Source organism: Microtus pennsylvanicus, chromosome 7 (genome assembly GCF_037038515.1).
Source record: "Microtus pennsylvanicus isolate mMicPen1 chromosome 7, mMicPen1.hap1, whole genome shotgun sequence".
NCBI classification, from domain to species: domain Eukaryota; kingdom Metazoa; phylum Chordata; class Mammalia; order Rodentia; family Cricetidae; genus Microtus; species Microtus pennsylvanicus.
Genome location: NC_134585.1, coordinates 94,152,526 through 94,176,122, shown reverse-complemented (window position 1 = coordinate 94,176,122; position 23,597 = coordinate 94,152,526). Strand labels below are relative to the sequence as shown.

The 23,597-nt window shown below is 41.5% G+C and overlaps 1 protein-coding gene across 4 annotated transcripts in view; it reads right to left on the bottom strand.

Annotated features, from left to right (window-relative positions):
* LOC142854945 (bifunctional heparan sulfate N-deacetylase/N-sulfotransferase 3) overlaps positions 1-23,597 on the bottom strand; it is a 127,494-nt gene that overhangs the window by 61,232 nt on the left and 42,665 nt on the right. For all 4 annotated transcript variants that reach the window (XR_012911387.1, XR_012911388.1, XM_075981453.1 and 1 more), the window contains exons 5-6: positions 4,412-4,597; positions 701-829 (exon numbers count right to left, since the gene is read on the bottom strand). Coding sequence is in view for 2 of the 4 variants with exons in the window: in XM_075981453.1 (XP_075837568.1) it covers positions 701-829; positions 4,412-4,597 (315 nt within the window). In the remaining 2 variants the exon portion in view is untranslated. The remainder of the gene's footprint in view (positions 1-700; positions 830-4,411; positions 4,598-23,597) is intronic.

Below are 23,597 nucleotides of genomic sequence, written 5' to 3'. Positions count from 1 at the left end.
TTTTCTGTTCTCTTTCACGGAAGAAAATCACTAAGAGCGTTTCCCTTCTGCAGCTCGCTTTAGTAGTTTTCCTTTCAGCACATGATTTTATGACACTCACCTCCAGGAAAATTAATTCACCAGTGGCTCGCTACATCGCTGATGCACCAGTATAAAGACATGAAGGAGAAAGGGCAGCCCCCCATTAGTCAGGGATGCTCCAAGACCCAGCAGGGCAGAACTGAGCATGGACGGAGAAGAAGAGAGGCAGTCGGTTAACTAACTCCTTTGTACTTACAAAATCTGTGCTTTCTTCTATCAGAGAGGAGAGATGAGAAGACAGCATGGGACAGTGAGAATGGGACAGAGAGAGAGAGAGAAAGAGAGGGAGAGAGAGAGAGAAAGGGGGAAACTGGGAAAGAGGGAGTGAGAACAGCAAGAGAAGAGGGGATGGGACAGAGCACAAAAGAGAGAGAGAGGAGAGGAAAGAAAGGAGCAAAAGGAGCAAGAGGGAGATGAGGGAAAGAAGGGAGAGAGGGGAAGGAGGAGAGGAGGAAAAGGATGAGGAGGAGTAAGGGGGATTTTCATTTCTATAGCAGCAGCAAGCTTCATATTATTTGGTGAGCAACTACCCAATTCCCTATTTCTTCCTCAACATATTTTTTTATACACCTTGTCATTTTAAACATCGTTTGTTTGAAGAATGACTCCATGTACTTACTGGATTGAGAACCACAGTGAAAAAGAGCTCTCCTCCATGAATGCTCTTGTCCAGTTCCTGGGGACCTCCTGGATATTCCTTGTAGAAAATCGTGTGCGTGAAGAGCCCACAGGTTTGCCTTGGAAGAACCTGCAGGAAAGATGGCCATGTGAGGAGAAAGCTCTAGCTTTATTAAATCTTAGCTTGTTTCTCCTTACTGAACATGATATGAAGGTGGTATTTATTGAACTCTAACTAGGACCTGGAAGAACCCTCCAATGTTGGAGGATGAAAAGGTCATAGACCTTCATAACCACAGGGGAAGTTAAAAGAAATCATTAAAACTGAAATAGACTTTGAATTATTTTAGCCATTTTTAATTTTAGTTCTCAAAATTAGTACTTTTATTACTGAGCCTAATATATTTTAGTATCTTAAGAAACATAATTAAGTAAGGTTTTAAAATACTGAAATTGTGTATAACCCTCATTGGTAAAATGTGAATAAGTCCTTCCTCCACACATTTGGAAATGAAGTCAGTTATTAACAAGGTGCTTCATAGAAAGAGGAATTTTGGGTAAGTGGAGACAACTGAGAAGAAACTTGAACATGGTCTTTTTCTTAAATTCTGTGAGTCTTAGGGCCTCGGTGGGCCACTATGGGAGGCGAGGCAGACACACAAGAGGAGCGACATCAGGGTCCTGTTCCGTGGTCTTGGTTCGAGATGCAGCAATAAGGTGATGGACACATTTCCTGAAACAGCTCTTATGGGACAGAAGGAATGAGAAACTTTCCCGAGGTATTTTAACAGGAACTTTCCCCCAGAGAAGGGTGGTAGGTAACACTGTGCAGTTCAAACTTGGAAACTGTAATCTTTGTAATTGCTGGCAGTTCCTGAGAAACGATAAAACCTCAGCCAATGCATGTCATGACATTTTATTTGTATTTTAATAAATAAAGCTTGCCTAAAGATCATAATACAAAACGGATCCACTAGGACCAGGGAGTGGTGGCACACACCTTTAATTCCAGGTCTTGGGAGACAGAGGCAGGTGGAACTCTGTGAATTCAAGGTCACCCTGGGCTACAAGAGACCAATCCAAGAACAGATTCAGGTGGTGGTGACTCAAACATTTACTCCCAGTGTCTGGGAGTCACACAACTTTAATCCTAGCACTAGGGAGTTGGAGGCAGGAGGAATATGGCTAGGTGGAAAGAGGAATATACAGGGAAAGAGACAAACTCACTGGAGTGTGGTGTCTGAGAATTTGTGGAGACAGGATCTTGCTGATTCAGTCTGAAGATTTGGTAGAGATAAAAGGTCTCTCTAGTGGTTGGCTGCTTTGCTTTTCTGATCTCCAGCTTGATCCCTTTATCTGTCTCTGGGTTCTTACTATTCGTGTTACAAACTCGTCTTAAGGCACACCGATATAATGCCTATAAAGGCTTCACACAGGCAACTAGCGCAGTAAGCCATTGTGTGTATGGGGTGCAATTAGACAGGGGAGAGGCCTTACCCCTGGGCCTCCCTTTGCATGCAGTGTGTAGATGGAGTGTGAGTCTTGTTGCTCTATCCAGAGAGTCCCATTTAACAACCAGGATTCAGAGCTCAGGACTTACATTCCTATTCATTCCTTATGTATGAGAATAAAAAGTCCCCAATCACGATGCTTTGTGTCCCCATGGAACACATGAATTCAGAGGAGAGTAAGGAAAGGGTAAGTCTATTTGAGAACCACAGTGCTTCACAGTTACTATGTTAAAATGGAAGTTAGATGGGCTAGGAATGGGTGGAGTGTGGCTGGGAAGTTATTCACAGTGAGCAGAGGGTTCCATGCTGGGCAGTGGAAGACAGAAATGCGGGTGTGGCGCCGAGCATTTTCCGTTTGAAAAGGATGCATTAAAGAGTGTGGGAACAGCTGAGATTCACAAGGTTAGGCAGGTCGGGAGGAGTCAAAGGCTGGCACTGTCTACTGGCTAGATCTCACTGAACGGTGGGCAGAAGGTGAAAATTGACCAACTGGGAGCTTGTACCACAGTCAGCATGAAAACCAAGCAGTGGGTCAAGATGGTGGCTGTCACAGAGCAGGTGAAAAAATAACTCCAAAGGGATTACTGCAGGAACTAGAGAAGGTTTGAAAGTCCTAGTGGGAAGTCTGAAGTATCTAACTGAATTAGTGCTAGCAGGATCAATGATGGCATGGAAGCAAAAACACCTTTAAGTCTTTTGATTTTAATTCGTGGATGATTTCACTTCAGTTAGAAAATATGGGCGTGGTTTAAGATCTAGGGATCACACCTCATTCACTAGCTCTTTCCTTCCCGTCTCCATCAGGAGGGAGTCTGGCTCTCCAGTTCTCGTCTTGTGTGTCCATTGGGACGGCTCCTGGTGATAGCCCATCTTTCTTCCCGCACAACCTATCGCCTGCTGGCACTTTTCATCTGCAAACTCTCATGCAGGAGTCCACGAATTGAGGTCATGCAGAAGCAGAATGACAGGCGCAATTGTGTCAAAGCAGGAAACCTGCCTGAGCTTTGGGTATCTGCAACGTCCATGCATTTGCAACACAGGCAAAATGCAGTTTAGGAGGTACGGGAAATGAAGCAGGGCAGAACAGTGCTGAATGCAGTCTCCAGACACTGAAGTTCGCCACTGTAGGGATGCCTACGACCTCACAATGGCAAAAGAACACTAAATGCTTTTACGTTATGACCTTGGACAGGCTTTTAAAACTCTTTCTCATCAGAAAGCTGGCTGAATGAGGCATGATAAATTCACTCTGAGCACAAAGAAGGGCAAGCTGGGAGAAGAACGTGGCCCTGATATCCTCGTGTTGCATTTACAGCATTTTTTTGTTGTTGTCATTGAGGGACACATTGAGATGGGGGTTGATCCAAGTTTAATGCCATCATCCGCTTGACTTTCTGTAGACATTAGAAAATTGAGTGGAAAGAGGTCAGCTGTACCTGCTGTAGACGGCAGAGATCTGTTCACTTGTATCAGTTTGACCCAGCACTTGGGGCTCATTAGCTTCCTGTCTATTTCTTCACAGTGTAGATGTATAAATCAGGGGCCATTCCTACCCACCTTCACTAATACTTGCCTTAAGATCTCTGACTTGGGAAGAAATAGGGTTCAGTGACTCTGAAAGGGCTCATGCTGTCTCAGAGAACCACATATTCTGGTACCATAGATGGTCTTGCTACTAGTGCAGGAGACAAAACAAGATGGAGACACTCTGGAATGATGACTTAGCTAATGTCACCTCTCATGCATTCTCTGGCACCTGGCAACAAGTCATGACCTCACACTGCAGTGTTGTGGCGGACTTGGCATGGTAAAGAGGTGCAATTTGAGCAGTTTATAAAAGCTCAGGATGGTGACTACAGAGAGGTTCCATGACTTTTATCTACTACATGACTTTCTTAAGAAATGATAGTCTTGGATGATTTATAACTTTGATATAATGTTTTCTTAGTATTTTTACACCAGTAATTGCTTGCCAGCTGGAGTGGCAGGAAAGAAGCTTTTGATTTTATTTTTCAGAGTTATAATGAACAGGAAGATACAGCTGTCATTTGAATGCCTTCCTTAGGGATAACAACACTCTTCATACAGCACGCCCTCTCCTGAGCCACACGCTTGACCCTCGGCTCTCCTGTTTTCTCTGTCTGTGCCTTGTGCTGTCATCTGAAAGAACTAGCCAGACCCAACACATGCAGGAAGCTCACCATGATGTTTTTGTGGATGAAGCCCCTCCGATACCTAGCTGGTTTGAGATGAGGATATTCTTCAGTGCTGGTGATTTTAATATTCCAAACCTTTTTCCAGGCCTCATAAAGCTGAACGTGTACAGGGTAGACTCCGGAGTGGTGGGGGGACACTGCGTAGCCCATGTTGGTAGGAATGCCGTGCTCCTAAGACCAAGCAAACTGTGGTTAGAATATGAAAAGAAGGCTGGTCCTTTTGCTCTTCCTCCTTTCTAGAGTCTCACTGCACAGCCCAACCCTGAGCTTACTGTGAACTCACAGTGATCCTCCTGTCTCAGCTTCCCAAGCACTTGGATTACAGGCATGCCCTGCCATGCCCTGGCTTTGAAGATTTGTCTTGATTATAGTTTTATTTTAGGGTTTTGAAATGTACTATAAATACACGTATTTAAATCCATCATTAGTTATCGTTTGGTGGAATTAAAAATGATATCTATAAAGACCATTAAAATTCTTGAAGTTGGCTAGCCATCAGACAACCTTCTTATTGTGCTGGTCAATTGGAGGTGGTAGGGTGGGCGAAACACTGCACTCCACTTAACATACTCTTTGCCACCTGTTCTTGCCACTGATCAAATTTGAAAACATTAAATAACAAGCACCTTATATAAACAATACTCATCCCACTCCACTGGACACAAAGAATGATGAACCTTCCAAGTTTATTTGGTCCAGTCAAAGAATCTTATTGCCCCTGCTGTACTTTGTACCAAGTCTGCTACATTTCTATTGGGGTTTCAGCATGTGCAGCAGTACCACAGCTAAATCTCAGTAGAAGCACGTAGGTTTGATTGTAAACTGTAGAATTATTATTAATATTATTAGTCCTCATCATTTAAGCAAACAGTACCCAAAGAGATAAAAAGTCTGGGAATGCCGGGCGAAGGTGGCACACGCCTTTAATCCCAGCACTCGGGAGGCAGAGGCAGGCCTGTGAGTTCGAGGCCAACCTGGTCTACAGAGCTAGTTCCAGGACAGGAACCAAAAAGCCACGGAGAAACCCTGTCTCGAAAAATCAAAAAAAAAAAGTCTGGGAATTTACATGACTTTTAAATTAAACTTTCATACATAAAAGGATACCAGCTAAAAACAAACACCTTCCAAACCACACATGCACAGTGCATACTGAGGAAGTTGACTAATGGTGGTCAAGGTGTTCCTCATCTATTGGTCCTGCCCAGGTCCTGCCAAATCCCAGTGAATGTTAGCTTATTTTGGGGAAGATGTGGGCTAACTCAGAATCACTGTAATTGTTCTCAGCTTCAGGTGGCCCATGAATCCTCATCTATCGCTCTTGACATAGAGATGGTCTCCCAGACACAAGGTGTGAAATCAGCCTTTTAGAACACCCACGGTTTTAATATTGACGGATATTTTTCCTGAATGATTTGTTTTGCTTTCTGTTTGTAGTTTTCAATGGCTTGACAACTTTCAAAGACTGCACCAAAATAATCTTTCTTTGAATTAGTCATGGTTTTCCTCACACCACAGAGCGATTTCACACAGAGAATCATAGTATCAGGCTGTCAAACAGACTGCTTTGAGGAAGAGTGCTACAAATGGATGTGGAAGGCAAAGAGATACAGCCAGCTTTGTTTCTCAACCCAGGGAGTATCGAAAAAGGGGAGAGACGCACATGTAGTATCTATCTACATATAAGAAAGCTGGATGCTAGGCATTGCCACTTCTCAGTAGGGACTCAATATGTCCTTAATTGGTGTGGGATTCCCCTCTGTATGTTGTGATTACCATTAATGAATAAAGAAAACTGTCTTGCGCGCATGATAGGGCAGAACTTAGGTAGGTGGGGAAAACTAAACTGAATGCTGGGAGAAAGAAGGGCAGAATAAGAGAAAAGCCATGGAGCTGCTGCAGGAGACAGACGTGCTGAAACTTTGTTGGTAGGCCACGACCTTGTGGTGATGCACAGATTAATGGAGATGGGTTAAATTAAGATGTAAGAGTTAGCAAATAAGAAGCTAGAATTTATAGGCCAAGCAGTGGTTTAAAATAATATGATTTCTGTGTGATTATTTTAGGGCTGAGCAGCCAGGAACCAACAAACAGCTTTTTACAACACCTAATTTCACTTCCTTTCAGAAACTTTACTCACTATTCTAAACGTCCGTGGGTCCTCTCTGGTAAGGATGTTATAGAGCTGAGAGCTACACAGTGCTCCTGAGAGACAGAGATGAGACAGCAGCCACACAAGAGACAGACTGAAGGATAACTGGGAAGGCCTGAAAACTTTCCTTTTACCTTCGACCTCTGTAGACATTTCAGTGCCTATGCAGTCATTATCATATAATTGAGAACTTCACTAAAACAGAAAGGAAATACCTCCTTGCCTTTATCCCGAGTTTTAAACAATTCACACTAAGGCAATTTCTTCCACAAAGAATTGTGTACCAACATATAATTTTGTTAGAAAAGGTTGCTAAAGTATCAATCTCAAATGGTTGAAGAACAGGGGTACAACTTAAAAGGCCAGACAAAAGAAAATGGAAAAATAAGGAACAATTACATGTTAAGAACTTCTCAGAGAAATTCACGAAGAAGCAATCCACAACAGTCAAAGCTATATTACAAACTCCTAACATCCAGAGATTCACAAACAATGATGTTGACCAAGAGGTCAAGGCAGCTTTTCAGTGCTTGCTAAGTACTCTTATGATTCCAAGAAACTGGATGCTTAAGAAAAAGAAGATGTAACATATAAAGAACATTTCCTTCATTTGAATTCTTGGAGAATATTGGAGCACCATGATGATGGTATATGCAGATTCTTTTATAATTGTCCTTCCTTCCTTCCTTCCTTCCTTCCTTCCTTCCTTCCTTCCTTCCTTCCTTCCTTCCTTCCTTCCTTCCTTCCATCTGTAAGCTTTAGCTATTAAAGTTTCACCTCTTCTTTGTAGTCTGGTACTGTGATGGGGCATTTCACACTCACATTTACTATCTTACATTTGGGAGAAAAATGAATCACATCTAATTTTCTAGCCATTGCACAGAAGGCTACATAGCTTAAAGTATTGAGACATCATTAATTCAAATGTGGGGCACATTTAAAATGGCTCTTGCAACATGACATAATCAGTGAGTGCTGGTGATTGTTACTACCCCATTTCCTCTTGCGTGTGATGATCTTAACACACACATCTTTACCTGGAAACTATGACAATTCTGAACCTTCATTTATTGATTAATTAGTTACTAAAAATACAAGCTCCTTTTCTCTACCTCTACTGTGGATTTGGGGATCATATGTCATGGCTTCTTCTTCTTCTTCCTTTTTTTGTGTGCTATTTCCTTCAGACCTGGACCTGTCCAGATGCAACCATTTCACAAAGCTCTCTGGTAGAGTAGGTCCCTTTGAAATGATTTTATATAAAAGCTACATAAACACATCCTTCTGATCTGTACCCAATGCTCCTAAATATAGCCCATTACCATGTCTCATGAATATTGCAACTAGTCCAAATCTTACGTGTGCCTACTCTTCTGCAAGTTTACTACAGTAGCCTAGTCCACTGTCACTTCTGGCCATTTGGTATAGGTTTCTAATATTCTATCCATTTTTTTCTCACTTGCCTTCTTCCAAACCATTCCCCATATAGTGGCCAAAGAAGTTCTCTGACCGACTCAAATATGATCATATGACTTTCTATTTAAAATCTTCCAGGCATTCCCCTTGCACTTAAACACAAAATTATAGCCTGAGCATGATCTCTGCATCACACAACCCTTGCTCCTTAAATCGAGCCTTACAATGTTCATTCTCTTTCATCCTACTGACCTTTCCTGAAATTCATAAAACCCTTTCCTTCCCTGGTATCATCCTAGTCTGAATCATCATCATCATCTTCTTCTTCTTCTTCTTCTTCTTCTTCTTCTTCTTCTTCTTCTTCTTCTTCTTCTTCTTCTTCTTCTTCTTCTTCTTCTTCTCCTCCTCCTCCTCCTCCTCCTCCTCCTCCTCCTCCTCCTCCTCCTCCTCCTCCTCCTCCTCCTCTTCTTCTTCTTCTTCTTCTTCTTCTTCTTCTTTCTTTTTTGAGATAAGGTTTCTCTCTATAGCCTTAGCTGCCTTGAATCTCACTATGTAGACCAGGGTGGCCTCAAACTCATAGATCTGCCTGCCTCTGCCTGCTGAATGATGGGATTGAAGGCATGTGCCACTATGCCCAACTTCCTACACTCACTTCTGGGTTAATCTGCAGAATAGACTTGTCTGCAAAAAATACTGGCACAACAGTGGCACAAATGTTATGGGATGAATCAACCACTTCATAATTATATTTAAGGCCCATTCCAAAAGCATGGGATAAAACCGGACTCACTGAACATAGCGGACAATGAGGACTGCTGAGAACTCAAGAACAATGGCAGTGGGTTTTTGATCCTACTGCATGTACTGGCTTTGTGGGAGCCTAGGTAGTTTAGATGCTCACCTTACTAGACCTGGATGGAGGTGTGTGGTCCTTGGACTTCCCACAGGGCAGGGAACCCTGATTGCTCTTTGGGCTGACAAGGGAGGGGGACTTGATTGGGGGAGGGGGAGAGAAATGGGAGGCGGTGGCAGGGAGAAGGCAGAAATCTTTAATAAATAAATAAATAAAGAAAAAAAGGATGAAGCCGTACACAATATTGCTAAAATAGCCAAGAATTGAAACTAGACGAATCATGGACCTAGGGGGGAAACCTACTAGTATTATTCTGTCAAAGAAACTTAGTAGAATAACAGTAGGTAGTAGAATAGTAGTTAGTAGAATAGTAGTAGGTTGGAGGTATATGCCTTTAATACCAGCAGAGACAGGTGGATCTCTGTGAGTTCAAGACAAGCCTGGTCTACAGATTGAGTTCTGGGACAACCAACCAAGGCTATACAGAGAAACTCTGTCTTGAAAAACCAAAAAAAAAAAAAGAAAGAAACTTAGCAATAAGATGACTCTTAATGACTAGCCTTTGTTTTTCAAGGTGATACAGAATCATTTTGTAAATGTTTCTTTGTGCCTCTTCTATACTAAGCAATAACTCTGTGGAGTTTGGTTTCTGTTGTATTCACCACTGTGGGATCATTGTCTTATTAAGCAAACAAAAGATGCACATCTGTGCGCAAGTGTGGATGTGATGCTGACACTAACCACCCTCTTCTCTTTTGAATTTTTTACTTTCTCAATTGTCTCAGCAAAATTGTCAGTTTATTTGAAGTTTAGACATATGGTAACTCACTGAGGAATTTTAATAACTGCACAAATAATACTTGCAAACACATTTGAAACTGTAGTTGAGATTATTTTATGAATCAAAAATTAAATATGTAATTTCAAAATAATAAAATTTTATGATATAAAATGTAACATGCATAACATAAGACTTTGTTATCATTCAAGATTTTCCAAACAGATAATACAAAGATAACTTAAAAGGCAAGTCCTTAGGAAAATCTCCTCAAAGACTAAAGAAAGAAAGAAAAAAAAATCCGTATTTAAGTATTCAAACAACACAACCACTTCATTGCCAAACTCTTGCTGGTAATTAAGAATGGTGTTTTACTTTTAGTGTTGATCTCCATTTCAATCTTTCTGAACAGAAGAAACTTAACATTTCTTATCCAAGGCTAGATAGCCCACTGCTTCTTTTTCCGGCTCCAGATATAAGCAAGTCTGTAGGCTATTGTCATTTCTAAACCCACAGAGGCAGTCTACAATCTGTTAGCTATCCTGTCGTCTCCAGAGAAAGCAGCCGGAAACTGCAGCGACGCATTTTGGAATCCTTCTACATGTGTTTCTGCTCTTTCTTTTGGGTGGTATGCCCCATTTTTTCAGAATGTAAAAGTTCATGCTTTAGTTAACTACCTCACAACACCAAGATTCAAATTTGCAATTTGCATGAATGTTAGATAAAGTCTCCTATTTACACTTGGCATTACAGTGCTGTTTCTAGGAAAAAAATGGGCTCCTTTTCTTTGACTTTTTAAATGGCTTCCTTTAGAACTCTGGCTGTTGGAGACACTGTTTCACAGAGTACACTGTCTAGAAGACAGGAACATATTTGGAAAATAAGATTAGAATCAATGTTTGAGACAGTTGTTTTCCTAAGGTAAAACTGATAGCCCAAACACACATCGCAGGTCCTGAGTAGCTATAGGGCCTGTGGTAGCAGAGGGAGGAGACCATAGCAGCTGGGATGACTGAGGATAAGGGTAGAATGGCAGTGATGTGGTCAGAGTGGACCAATGTACATGAAGACTGTTCAAAGAAATCTGAACAAATCACAGCATAAACTAGGGAATTCAGGGTCCAGTTGGAGAGTTAGGGTTTGGTCAATGTTCCAGGGCTGTTAAATACTGGAATCCTTTCTATAATTAATGATGATATTTTTGATATGTTTTAAAATTAAAATTCTTAGAAGATGATTAGCCAAGGACCCTTATTTTTTTCACAACCAAATGTGAAATAAATGAGTTGTACAAACAATCACTAAGTTTCAGATTAAAAACACCATTTCCATAATGCAGGCCCACCATTGGAACACTTTGAAGATTCAGAAGGAAGACTGTAAGTTCAAGATCAACCTGTTTTTAAAAGCTACATTAAATGAAATATTATATTGATTTTACTTTATCTTTGTGGTTTTATAAATAATTTTTATGTTCACATGCTGGATATAAATGCATTATTTTTAATTGATGGCTTAATCTTATATAAGCAAACTTTCCCATTCACATTTTACAGGAGTTATGATGCATTTATAAGCAGCTGGTCAGCAATTTGTAGGTTTGCCCCCCCCTCCCCACCTCTGGTTTTCTTATATATGCTCTTCAATTTGTAGGACAAATGTCTACTCTGGCTATTATGTCAAAACTCCATTGGGATGACAATGCTGTTTTGAATGAATTTGCCTTAAGGATTTTAGAGTCTGCTGGCAGCCAGTGTCTAAATAATTTGCTTGCTCTTCCTCATTCTAGGCTCCTGGGAGGCGATTCCTAAGTCCTTGTACTCGCAATTTTCCAAAGTCCCAACTAGGGACTTCGTTGTTCACGACATGCCAAACCTGAGCTCACATTTGAGTTTGTGCTTAGGATGGAACCTTTCATCAGAAGGACCAACCATGTAATCAGAGAATGGGGCACTGAGGCGGGTAATAGGGTTGACCTCCGCGCAGGAGGGGAGAGCTGGAGAGTGAGTTCTGTCACAAGGACAGTGAGTCCATCCATCATGCTGATATAGTGAAATCTTAATAAAAACTGGGATTCAAGGCTTATTCCCCAACTGGTAATACTCACACAGACCCAGAAACCTGCATAAGTAAATGTTCTTTGTCTCACAGCCCGGAGAACAAAAACGTGCTACAGTTGTGAAATTAACGAAAATCCTTGGATAAAGGTGTTAACGGCATTAATAATGAGATCTTGTGAGATAGGATGGCATTAGAGTAGCTCATAAAACAGAAGTGTGACCCTACCGTCCTGAAGTAACACCTCTGAGAAACACTGTACCGTCTTTAATTAACTCAATGATTAGAAAGTGCTCCTATTCCCAGAATGCAAATACAAAAGAATGAGATTCTCAGTGCCACAGGGACCCTAAGATTACACAGCTGGGTATGAGGAGACAGCCAGGGCAGAGTCCTGGGCCTCGAGTCCATGTGTTTTACTGCCCAGTGCTGTGGGTGGACTGTTTACCCATACCGTACCCCAAGCTCTCATCTTACCAAGGTTAGGGGCAATGGCAGTAACTATTCCTTCTTCTCTAGCCAAGCAAGATGCTCAGAGGCAAGAGGGTGACCCAGCCCCTGCTGTCCTAAAGAAGCCCAGGATGGAGAGGCAGTGCTTAAGAAAAGGACTAAGAACTTTGGAACTGGATAGGCCATCCAGTCCAAGAGCGAGCTCACCAGTCACAACCAACTGCGGTGATAAAGGGCTGCTACCTGCATTGCCTGTAGTGTTGGCCAGAGCTTCCTGAAATTAGCCAGCTTACTCAGGAACCTGACCGGAGCAGAAAGCAGCTGTTTAAGCTTCCCCGCAACCACAGGCCAGAGCTAAGGAGGAGAAGCAGCAGAGGTTGTTGGCCAGCACTGAGAAGCAGGCTGCTGGCAAAGAGGATGTCTCCACCATACATGACACATGAAAGTGGTCGGCGGGAGAGGAGGGAGAAATGATGTAGCTATATTTCAGTTTAAAAATTAAAAACTATACGAGTTAAAGGAATCCTTCCAGTGTTGCTTCTGTGCCCCACCCACTCAGAATTCTTATGTAAGTGCACGCATGCTTAAAGGACACGATCATGATCAACACTATTTAATACAGGTTTAAGTTAGCACTATGATCTGCTTCATAGAAAGTTGAACAAATGAAGATATCAACCACAAATGTATTTTGGCAGAGATAACCGATGCTATGTTTCCAAGTGACTCGAGGATCAGCTCTGGTAAACACGATAGGATTGTAGCCATGCCCTTAGCCATAACTTTCTCAACAGCACACATGTCCCTTCCAGTCCCAGGACAACTGAGTAGCTTTGCTATTTGATGAGCTTGAATGGCATTTAATAAGACAAATGCATAAGCAAGTGCCAGCCGCAAAAGCTAAGCTACAACTTCAGTCCAAGTACTTTTTTAGGCGCTGCAATGTGTGTGTACTATGGTTCAGACTCAGTCATTTGCAATCTCTGAAAGTTACTAGGGTCAGGTGGCTGAGCTGCTCCATTATCCCTAATAACCAAGTAGCTTCTTAGTACGTTTTCACTTAAAGGAGCAAACTTTCCCGTCTCTCGGAGCTCCTTTCAGCACGCTGGAAGTGGCACACCTGTGCTGCGTGGCTCGTAAGGACGCATGCCACGAGAGGATTTGCTTTTCTAAGAACACTCAGAAGACTCGTGCGAGCATTTTTACTCGGGATATGCCAGGTTGAGGCTTGTTTTAAATTGCTTAGATTTACTCAAGTGAAACACAAGACGGGGGCTTTCAGAAATATAAAAGAAATGCGATTGGGGGAAGCTTTACTTTTATATTTAAACAGCTGGAAAGATAGTTGGCTGGGGATATAGTGAGTGTGTTGTAGGGCTTGGGTTACACTAGCTCTCTTTGAGTGTGAAGCAAGGAATTTGATTGAGTTTTTAAGACACAGTAAAGCTGAAGACAGTTCAATGGTAGTTGCAGATCCCCAGACTACTTTCAAGGACACTTGATCTCTCAGAAAACACACACGGTTGACTAGCTGGGGATGTTTAAATCTGCACAACACTAATTTTAATTGCAGTTCGATATTTGGAAAATAAAGTTAGTGAAGACATTGGTCTGCCGTGGTTATTGCACACTGTCTGGCGTTTATGGTAGTTACCGAGGCAGTGATGTTGGCGGTCCTTCATGGACACCAGAGATGACATGCCATATAAACATCTATGCAAGAGAAAAGCATCATAAAAAGCCATACTGGGATGCGCTCAATTTGCTCTGAAAACATCACGGTCACTAGTGTCAGAGGCGCTGGGGCTTGCTTCTAGACAAACTGTGGCACTCACGTGGGCTCTTAAGCTTGACAGATCAGGATGAAATCCTCTTCTCCAGCTTCCACCAGCTGTGCGATCTTAGTAAAATTATGCAAATTCTCCGATCTTTGTAATGCAGGAATAATCAGCCATATAGGCGGCTGTGGGGATTCATGAAATAAGTATAACATATGATTCACAGTTGGAACCCAGCAATTTCCCTTTCTTCATTTCCTTACGAATCAAGACTGAAATGTATATTTCTGCTACATTTATAGAAAAGAGAATAAAGCATTTTTTTTTAGAAAAAAATCATTATTCCCCAGTCTGAGCATAAATTAAATGAAAAGAATGGGGGTTTGGGAAATTAGATAAGTTACTACAATGATCCAAAAATAAAATTTAGAGGCAGTTGGAGAAGAAAACGGGTGAAAAGGGACAGAAATGATACAGGGGGAAACAGAAGCGACATCACCGAGTGACAGGAATGGTGGCCATGAGACACGGAAAAGCTGAAGCTGTGGCTGGGGAGATGGCTCCGTGGGTAAGTCACGTGCTTCAAGTGTGACATACAGAGTTTGCAGCCCAAAACCCATGTAAATGCATAGTGGTTGTACCTTCCACTCTCAGAAGGCTGTGGTGGGGTGGCTGGGCCAAGGTTGCCAGAACAGTCACCGCTGGCAAAAGACTGGGCATGGGAGATCCTACCTCAGAGAGTAAGGTGGGGAGGGCTCCAAGAAGATTCCTGATGACGCCATTCTCAGGCCCCCACACATACGCTGCCAGAAGGGCACATGCAACACACACACACACACACACACACACACACACACACACACACACACTCACACACACACACACACATACACATACACACACACACACACACGCACGCATACACACACACATACACACACACGCACGCATACACACACACACACACACACATACACACACACACACACACACACACACACACACACACACACACACACACACACCCCGCACTTTAAAGAATACCGAAGGTGAGCTGAGTTGCAGAATTGGCCCCTACTTATTGCACAGCCATTCCCTCTGATTTGAAACATTCCTAAGGAAGTAAACTTACAAGGCCCAGGAAACTACCAAAGTTTACAGCCTCACAAAGTCCCCTTCTGGAAGTGATATAAGCAGTGACAATTCCGGAGAGAGGAGACTCTTCCATGGGCTGAACTGTAAGTCCTGCAGGGAGCTCCAGGGATGCACTGGAGACACCCCAGCTGTCATCCTGCTGGGGTGGGCTTTACAGTGAGGCAGCTGCTTCTGAGCCACTCGTGATCCTGTAAGTCACCCCAAACACTCCCGGTTCACTCATCCAGATGTGGGTGAGACTGTTTCTGTTTCTTCCGTTCTGTCATTACTGCCCTATGTGGGGTGAACAGATGCTTCCACAGAAAGAATCAATGACATTTGTCTTCCTGCCGTCCCTTCTGGCTCTGCCCCATTTCTAGCCACATCTCAGCTATCATGTGCTCTCCGGTCTAGGAAGACACAAGAACAAAAAGACAGAATTTAGGAGCAGCATTTGCGGATCTGGAAGCCGAACTCGTCCCTCTCCACATCCTGCTCAGCCCAGCAGGGAGAATTTATAGACAGATTCATAAAGGCTTTGAGTTTGCCTCATGTCCGCATGACTGTGGGCAGAGGGGGACTATTCAAATGAAACATGCACTAAATTTATATCTTGCTTTTACAAAACGAGTTTGTCAATGGTATGCACGCTGGCAAGGAAGTCTAGCATTTGTGCCGCAGGAAAAGGGGGAAAGGAACGGAGAGATGTATGAAAGCTTCCCATAGACTGAAAGAGTGTAATCTGAAGAGGAAGTTACAAAGTAACTCTTCAGCCCTGGAGGCAATCAAAATCACTTTCCAAAGTTTAAAGAAATAGGCTTCCATTTTTTCGTACATCTTTAGTTTTGGTTACCTCTCCCTTCTTAACCTTACTCTGCATCACCTCCCCGCCCTACTTTACCTTTCTGTCCATAGCCTCACCTTTGCCTCCTTTCATGTCCTGTAAGTGTTCTGCTAATCCCTCCCACTTGAGGCCTTTTTATTTCCCTCTCCAAGGTCCTTTCTTATCTTCCTGGCCTCTAGAGGCACCCCAAATCCAATGCACTGCTGGAGAATTCATAGTTAGGAGCCAGGTAAAAAGAGAACATATGGTTTTGTCTTTGTGGCCCTGGGTTACATCACCTAGTATAATTTCTTTTCCATTTTCCTGTATATTTACATTTTCTTTACAACGGAATGAAATTTCATTGGGTATTTTTACCACATCCTTTTTAGTCATTCATCAGTTAAAGGATATTAGTCTTCCCCAGCTGTGAACCATGTATAGTATATCACCAATTGATTCAGAAAGTTGTGTTCACCAGTACAATAATCAGCACGATTAAGAAGGAGGTAACCAAATGCTTTCTGGTTAGGTTTGGGGCTCTCTCCAAGGAGAGCAACCTGTGTCTATGTCTGTGAACCTGATCAAGAGATTATAACCTTTAGAGGAGAACCTATTACTATTGTTTTGATAAATGGACATACAGTTAAATCCCTTTCTGCTGATCTCCCTAAATTAGTGCTGATCTTGTCCTTCATTGGAAGTGCTCTGCATAGCTGGGAGGGGCTGTTAATGCTCAATCATAACTGATCAAAACATCAAGAGTAAATGAGGGTGGAGTGTCCAATTCAAAATGGACACAGTCCCCCCAGGTTTAGGTAGCATTATGGGATGGGGAAATGTGAGAGATGGAAGAGGAGGAGGTGTGACACAAAAAGGTGCCTTCTAGACATGACAGAGTCATTCTAGACACTGCATGAATAAACTCACTTCAGCTGTGGTTGTCCATATAAGGCCGGGACAGGATTGTGCCCACCAACATTTCATCATGGATGGGAAAGGTATTCATGAGGCTCTACCCACCTTGGGGGTCTATTGGCAGCTAACGGTCGTTGGGGGAGGGAAGTCATTTGCTTCAGTGGCTTAGTCACTGGTAAGCTGTCCAGGTACCAGTAAAATAAACTGACACCTATGTTAATGCAGGCAACACAAATTAAATTCAACAACAACAACAACACACACACACACAGACAGGGGGAGAGGGGAGAGAGGAAGAGAGAGAGAGAGAGAGAGAGAGAGAGAGAGAGAGAGAGAGAGAGAGAGAGAGAGAGAGGTAGTCCAGAATGAGGGAGTTCTTGGAATGAAGGACGGCATGAGAAAAGTAAGGGGAGTAAAACCAGCTGAAATTCACTACACAAATGTATAAAAATGTCAAAGAATTAAAAACAAAGCCCTAAACAAAAAAAGCAATAGCAGTAAATAAAAGTAAATTAAGGTGGTGTTTTCACCCGATAAGATAAATGTCATTTAATAACAGCAGGATGATTATTTTCAAATAAGAAGTTTTCTGCCATTGTAGATGAGGGAGCTGAGTCTTCTCACATAGGCGTACTATGGAGCTTTAAAGGAAAACCAGCAGTTTTCAAAAATGCAAAGAAGTATATGCATAGAGGAAAGTAGGTGGCTTGGCCCTACTTGGCCCAACATCACAATGTATGTTTTGCCCTGTTGTTTTAATTTACCTATTTGTCTGTCCAATAAAGGCTGGATTGTTTCTGCACCCGAAACAGTTCCCTCAGATCTATTTTTACAGTCCCGTTTCCATTGACTGAGTCAGCTTGGCTTCTACTTCGTCTTGATTCTCTCAACAGTAATCCAATTTGTCTGTTCACCCCCAATCCTTCCCTGCCTGTCTGTCCTCAACACTCCCACACTAATGTTCTATGATTTTGTCATCGCTATGGAGATGCGAGAAGTCTGGAGGCGAAAATGACAATGTCATCTTCCAAGTTCAAAATACGTACAATACATAATTCTGAAAACAAGTTGGTGAATTTTTCAATTTAGGAAAGTAGAAGTCAGGGTATTTTCGGATGGGCAAATAGTTGTGAACAGTTGCTGGGAATAGACCGCTGGAGCAGAATGAAAGGATTAGGCACTCAAAACAAGCTCATTTCCTCCCAAGATTATATCTGGAAAAAAAAAATGGGAGGAAACATTTGGGTAACAGTGGTGAACAGTCGGAACACTTCAGGTTCATGTGCCAGATCTATGTCTTAGCTGTGCGTCTTCCCAAACCAGACTTGTCATACAGAAGATGGCTATGAAGGGGAGAGAACATGTTTATGGAGTCAATCCGCACTCCAGTTACACAATAACTGCTCACCATGGACCTCTTCTCTTAACAAGAGTTTTAAAATCGCAAGCGAACAGATGAGAAGACAAAACCCACTAAGTATACAAGCAAGAGGTATACAACTCACGCCAAGGAAGTCGTTAAAGCAGAACGTTTACTTCCCAGAAACAAGAAATTGAAAATGATTTTGATCAGTCAAGAGATTAATTTTCCTGGGTCGCCCAAACTGGAGAGGGAGCATTTAAAATGCTTTAGCTAATGACAGAGTGAAATGGTGGGCGTATCTCCCACTTCTACTTTACCAAAGAGAAGCATTTTGTAGGACACTTATGATGAGAAAGATACAAAAATTGATGAAGAGATAATTTATATGAAGTATCAAATATCAAAATCGTCATATAAAGTGTTGTCAAAGCTCCCTGTCCCAGATTTGTTAGACATGGGTGGGGCATAATGGTTCATCAAAGCTCAATGTGATATTTGGCTCTATTACGAGGAATAAAACACTCAAGAAAAAAACAATCTTTTCTGCTTTCTAATGCAGGGAGACCACATCGGTGGACCATGATGCTACATTTAGGATGAGAACAAAAAGTTAGAAATGTCACAGATATTGCACTTGGTATAAGGAGGGGTTTTTAACCTCATTGAATGGCCCAAGCCTAATGAGAAGCATATGCAATTGCCTTAATCATGTCTATTTACTTTCTCTGTTTGTGATGCTTTATTGTCTCTTGGCCTTGCTGACCCTAAAGGGACTGTTACAGACTGCTAGCCAGTTCCTTCCAGAGGTAATGAACTCATTCACGGGAGTACACTTCAGATGTGACACACTATTCCAGGAGTTGAGCATCCACATCTCCAGTATTTACAACTCCGGTGATGAGCAAAGCATCCTGGCCAAAGTCCAAGAAGCCAATGCCTATGCCTCAGAGCCCACTGGCTTGCTTAGCTTTGTCTCACCCATAAAAATCACAGAGAATGCCCTCCTCCACGTCCTAACCGCTCTTTGTGTCCCCACAGGCCCCTGAACAGTGTGGCATGCCTCTTCCTCTTAGTACTTGAGTAACAATCTATCCTTTTGGCGTCACATGTCTCCTGATGACAAAAACATACATTTTGAGATCATGGTTAATAGACACTTAGGATCTTGAAGAAGTATCTAATTGTATTTTAACAATGATTTATTGAACGCCTACATGCAAACATCACTCTGTTTCTATACTTACTCAAATTGCTAGAAAAACACCAATTCTTGCTCCCTTCTATGATTTCCATTATGAATATACCAATTCCAGTTGTATTTAAGTTCTAAGATTGACTCATTATAGTCAAGTGACATATTCACTGTTCTCAACATATTTGCCACCATGCATAACATTCTTTTGACTACTCAGAACTGCAGCTAGCTATAAAATCAGAGTTGGATGATGGGGACATTTTCTAGGCCAGGACCCTTGAGGAGCTGAATAGTGGCAAGGTTTTGTCTTGGGGAAAGGTATGAGGTGACAAGAATATTCTTGTCATATTTCATATTGTAAGAACTGGCATGCGATCCCAGTACTCTGAGGCTGAACATGAGCCCTTTCACTTGTCCCTTGGTTTTCTATCTCTATGCTTACACCCATTTTATGAAGTAAATTACATGCTTCAGCTAGTCTGTGCTGATTTATGACGAGTGACCTTCATGAACCATGCTGCTTAGATTACTCCAGAGTGTGGCCTATCAGTTCAGATTAGATTCTGCATCCTGACTGGAATTCTCGACTTTTACCAAGACTACTGAGATTATACTTTGCATTAAATATTAATATAAGATGAAAACATGAAGTGCCATTTTAGCTAAGAGCCTTACTGAAAGAAAAACGATAGATTCTTCTCCCTTCTCTAGCCGCAAGCAAATGAATTGAAAGATGATCCTGTATTTTTCAAGCTGGCAAATTTTTAATATATTTAAAATTATATTTTGATATTATAATCTTTATTTCCATATTGGAAAAGTGATATGTTCACTAATCTAAAACATATGTCATGACAATAGACAGTCCAGCTAAGGTGAATGGATGTGTTTTGCTGGCCTGGAAAAGGGCTGTTATTCCAAAGAATGACATAATGCAGGCAAGAGTACAGCCTACAGGAAGATTTCCAGTCCCCAGGAACATTGTTTCACTGCTACTAATTCTAAAAAGATTGTCTATAACAATGTTAATACCATCCGTTGGGTATGGTGACACACGCCTTTAACCCCAGAACCCAAGAGGCAGAGGCAGGTGAATCTCTGAGAATGCAAGACCAATCTTGCCTACAGAGTGAGTTTAAAAACCAGCTCATACACAATGAGACACTATCACAAATTTCACAACAACAACAAAAACGAACAACCCCCCCAAATAACACCCCCAGAATGTGAGTACTGTATAATAGAGTGTGGCAGGTATAGGACAAAAGTCTCTACTAATTACATCATTATTAAAAATTAAACTATTAAACCACTTGCTAAAATTCAGGTTCAGTCTTTGAAGTGAGACAATGTATTAGTGATGACCTTTTCTGAGGCTCAAATATAATGCTATTTTAGTTTTCTAGTGATATCTTTGAGGTTTTTAAGGCTGAAAAATAGGCATTTCAAACTGCATGATAGGCCAATCATTAACATTATAATTAATCCTGAATGGAAGGTTGATAATTTCAAAGTAAAATTTCTTTTTAATCTTTTAAAAATTTGAGTTAAGTCTACATTTGCTCATTAAAAATTTTCCCCCTGATTCGTCTGTAAGGCTATATTTACTTTGATGGCTGCAGCTACCAAATCTAAGTCTGCTTAAAGGATCTGTCTGATCTTCTATATGAAACCACTGAAGGGAACATTAGTGCTTTTGTGAGAGAGCAGAGTCCACACCATGCAGAAACCTTACAGTTCAGACAGACTTGAAAATGAAATGAAAACAGCTGTGTCTAGCTGATGGCAAGAGTAGAGTCTGACGTATTGGATCACAGGCTCAGATTCTTAGTGGGAAGGGCATTTTAAATATCTTTTAACTCAGTCACTCATTTAAACATTGCCTTTCCGCATCTCCATTCTTGGCTCAATACCCTTTGGCTTCCAAGGCAGCCCACTGCCTTTTTGCAACTTCCCCCATCTATCGTATCGGGAAACATTCGCGTTCGTGTTAAGCTCTTTCAAGCTGAAAGCGAAGAACAGGGTATCACCCATTGGAGATGCAGCGTTCACACAGGTGAAGCATATGATGATTGCATCTGGATGGTATTCCCTACAGTGTAGCTTGCACTGATTTCAAGCAGCTTTGCGTGGAATAAATAATATTCAGTCACATAGAAAGCTGCTTGGTCTCAGGTTGTCTTTTGGATCACTTAGAGAATTGCCCCTATTGGGAAGTGGGTGACACCTGCGGGGGAGAGGTTCCCTGGGAGTGTCTCTCAAGTTTTCCAAGTCCCTTATGTTGCCCAGATGGCCATACATACCCATGATTACTAAGCAGCAGAGACTAGATTGACACTCGTGAATTGGATGAGGAAGCCTGGGGAACACAGTTATGCAGTATCAGAGGACTTGGATTTCTTTCTTTAATTCTACCAGTGAGCTTTATAACCTTAGTGTGCATTCTACAATTCTCGCCTATAAATGGAGACTACATATGCTTAGAATTCAGGGTTGTTTAAGAAGATCAAAAGAAACAATGCTTAGTAAGCTAAAAAATTAAACCTATGCCCCTTTCCTCTTTGGATTTAGCAACAGCGTAACTTTGGAGGCCTAATATCTTAATGGCAGTTGAATTAATTAATATGTACTTACAAACTGTGAACCTCACATTAAAGCAGTTGCCATATCAATACAAAATTAAAATCATTTAAAGACTTTATTTCCATTACCCGTAATGTTGAACATTCAGGAGTTGCGGCAAAAACTGAAGATGACAGTTTTAAGATACTAAATATAAAGATGAAAACAGCAGTTGGTGCCCATCGGCTGCTACTCCTTATCACCGCTTCATGCACTTCATATACACATGCAATAGACAGTGCGTATATATTATATAACATAATATAATAATAATAATATATTCTATTTTGTGTTTTGTGCTTATTTCCAAGTTTCTTAGTTCAGTCTTTCTCATATATCATGCTTTGACCAAATTAAAAGTTCACTTATCTCGGTTCCATCAAACACTGAAGATAAACTGGCTTTCAGTTTTGTTTTTTAAGATAAATTTTGGGTTTATTTTCTTAAGATCCTTCACAATTATTTTCTACGGCCCTAAGAAACATACTTTGAATTATCAATGTATAATTAGCAATGATACTCATAAATCTTTGCCTGGATCTAGAGTCAGATAAGGAATGATAAAATTTCAATTTTGAACCATTCTTACAATAGGATGAAATTATAAAAAAATGTTTAAAACTCCTGCCAGGTCTGTTCTTACTGTTTACTTTCAAGTATTTAATTCTCAACATAGCTGTGTTCGGCAACCTCAGTCTTCTATCCAGGGAACTGAGAGCTTTCAATTCTATGGCAATGTGTGGCAGTGTTTACCCAATTTTACATGTTTCAATTCTATGGCAATGTGTGGCAGTGTTTACTCAATTTTACATGTTTGTGGCCACTTACAGTTTCAGGGAGAAAGGCAAGGCTCGTGTCATGAAAGTTTGCAAATATTGTCAAAATCCTGCTCTTCTATCAGCTCCGAGAGGCCCTACATTTTCTTTCTCATCAAAACGTCAGTATACGAGAACGGTACCCTTGAGATTCTGTTTCCGTATCAGGATTAAAGTTAGAGAAACCTGAATCCCAGTGTGCCCTGCAAAGAGTTAGATTTTGCATATCTTTAGGAAAAACAATATGTTCTGCTAATTTTAACTGACTTGTGTGTAAGTTTGAGCAAGCAACCATAATATTGAGAGTGAAAATTCCGAGGCTCCTGCAGCTGGTGTACCATTCCATGAAAATGGGTTTGGGTCAGAGAAGCTGATCCAAGGGAGCATTTCCCTTCATATAGTTCTTTTTAGAAGTTTTACTGTAAGTTTCTCTGCCTCCAAATCACAGCGCCTTCAGTATGAACCAGCATGCTTTCCTTCTGATGAGCAAATGCTCCATCCTGACGTTTGCAGTATCACTTCACTGTTTTCCCGAATCTTCATTGACTTGTGTCTACTTTATGGCCTCCCATTTGGTTTGTTATGCCAACCTCATTTCAATCCATCATGATACCTTAGTTTTATTTGGATTTCTTGATATACTGAGTCCCATTCCCACCATGACATATTCTTCCCCAACTCGATGACAATTATTCTCTGAACTGGGGGGCTTGTGTTCTTATAATACCATGTGACCTGAAGTCACAGAATGTTTCATTCTGCTATAGACATCTTAGTTTTGTCTCTCAGTGCAGTGCAGCAGGAAGCTCCTGTATAGGA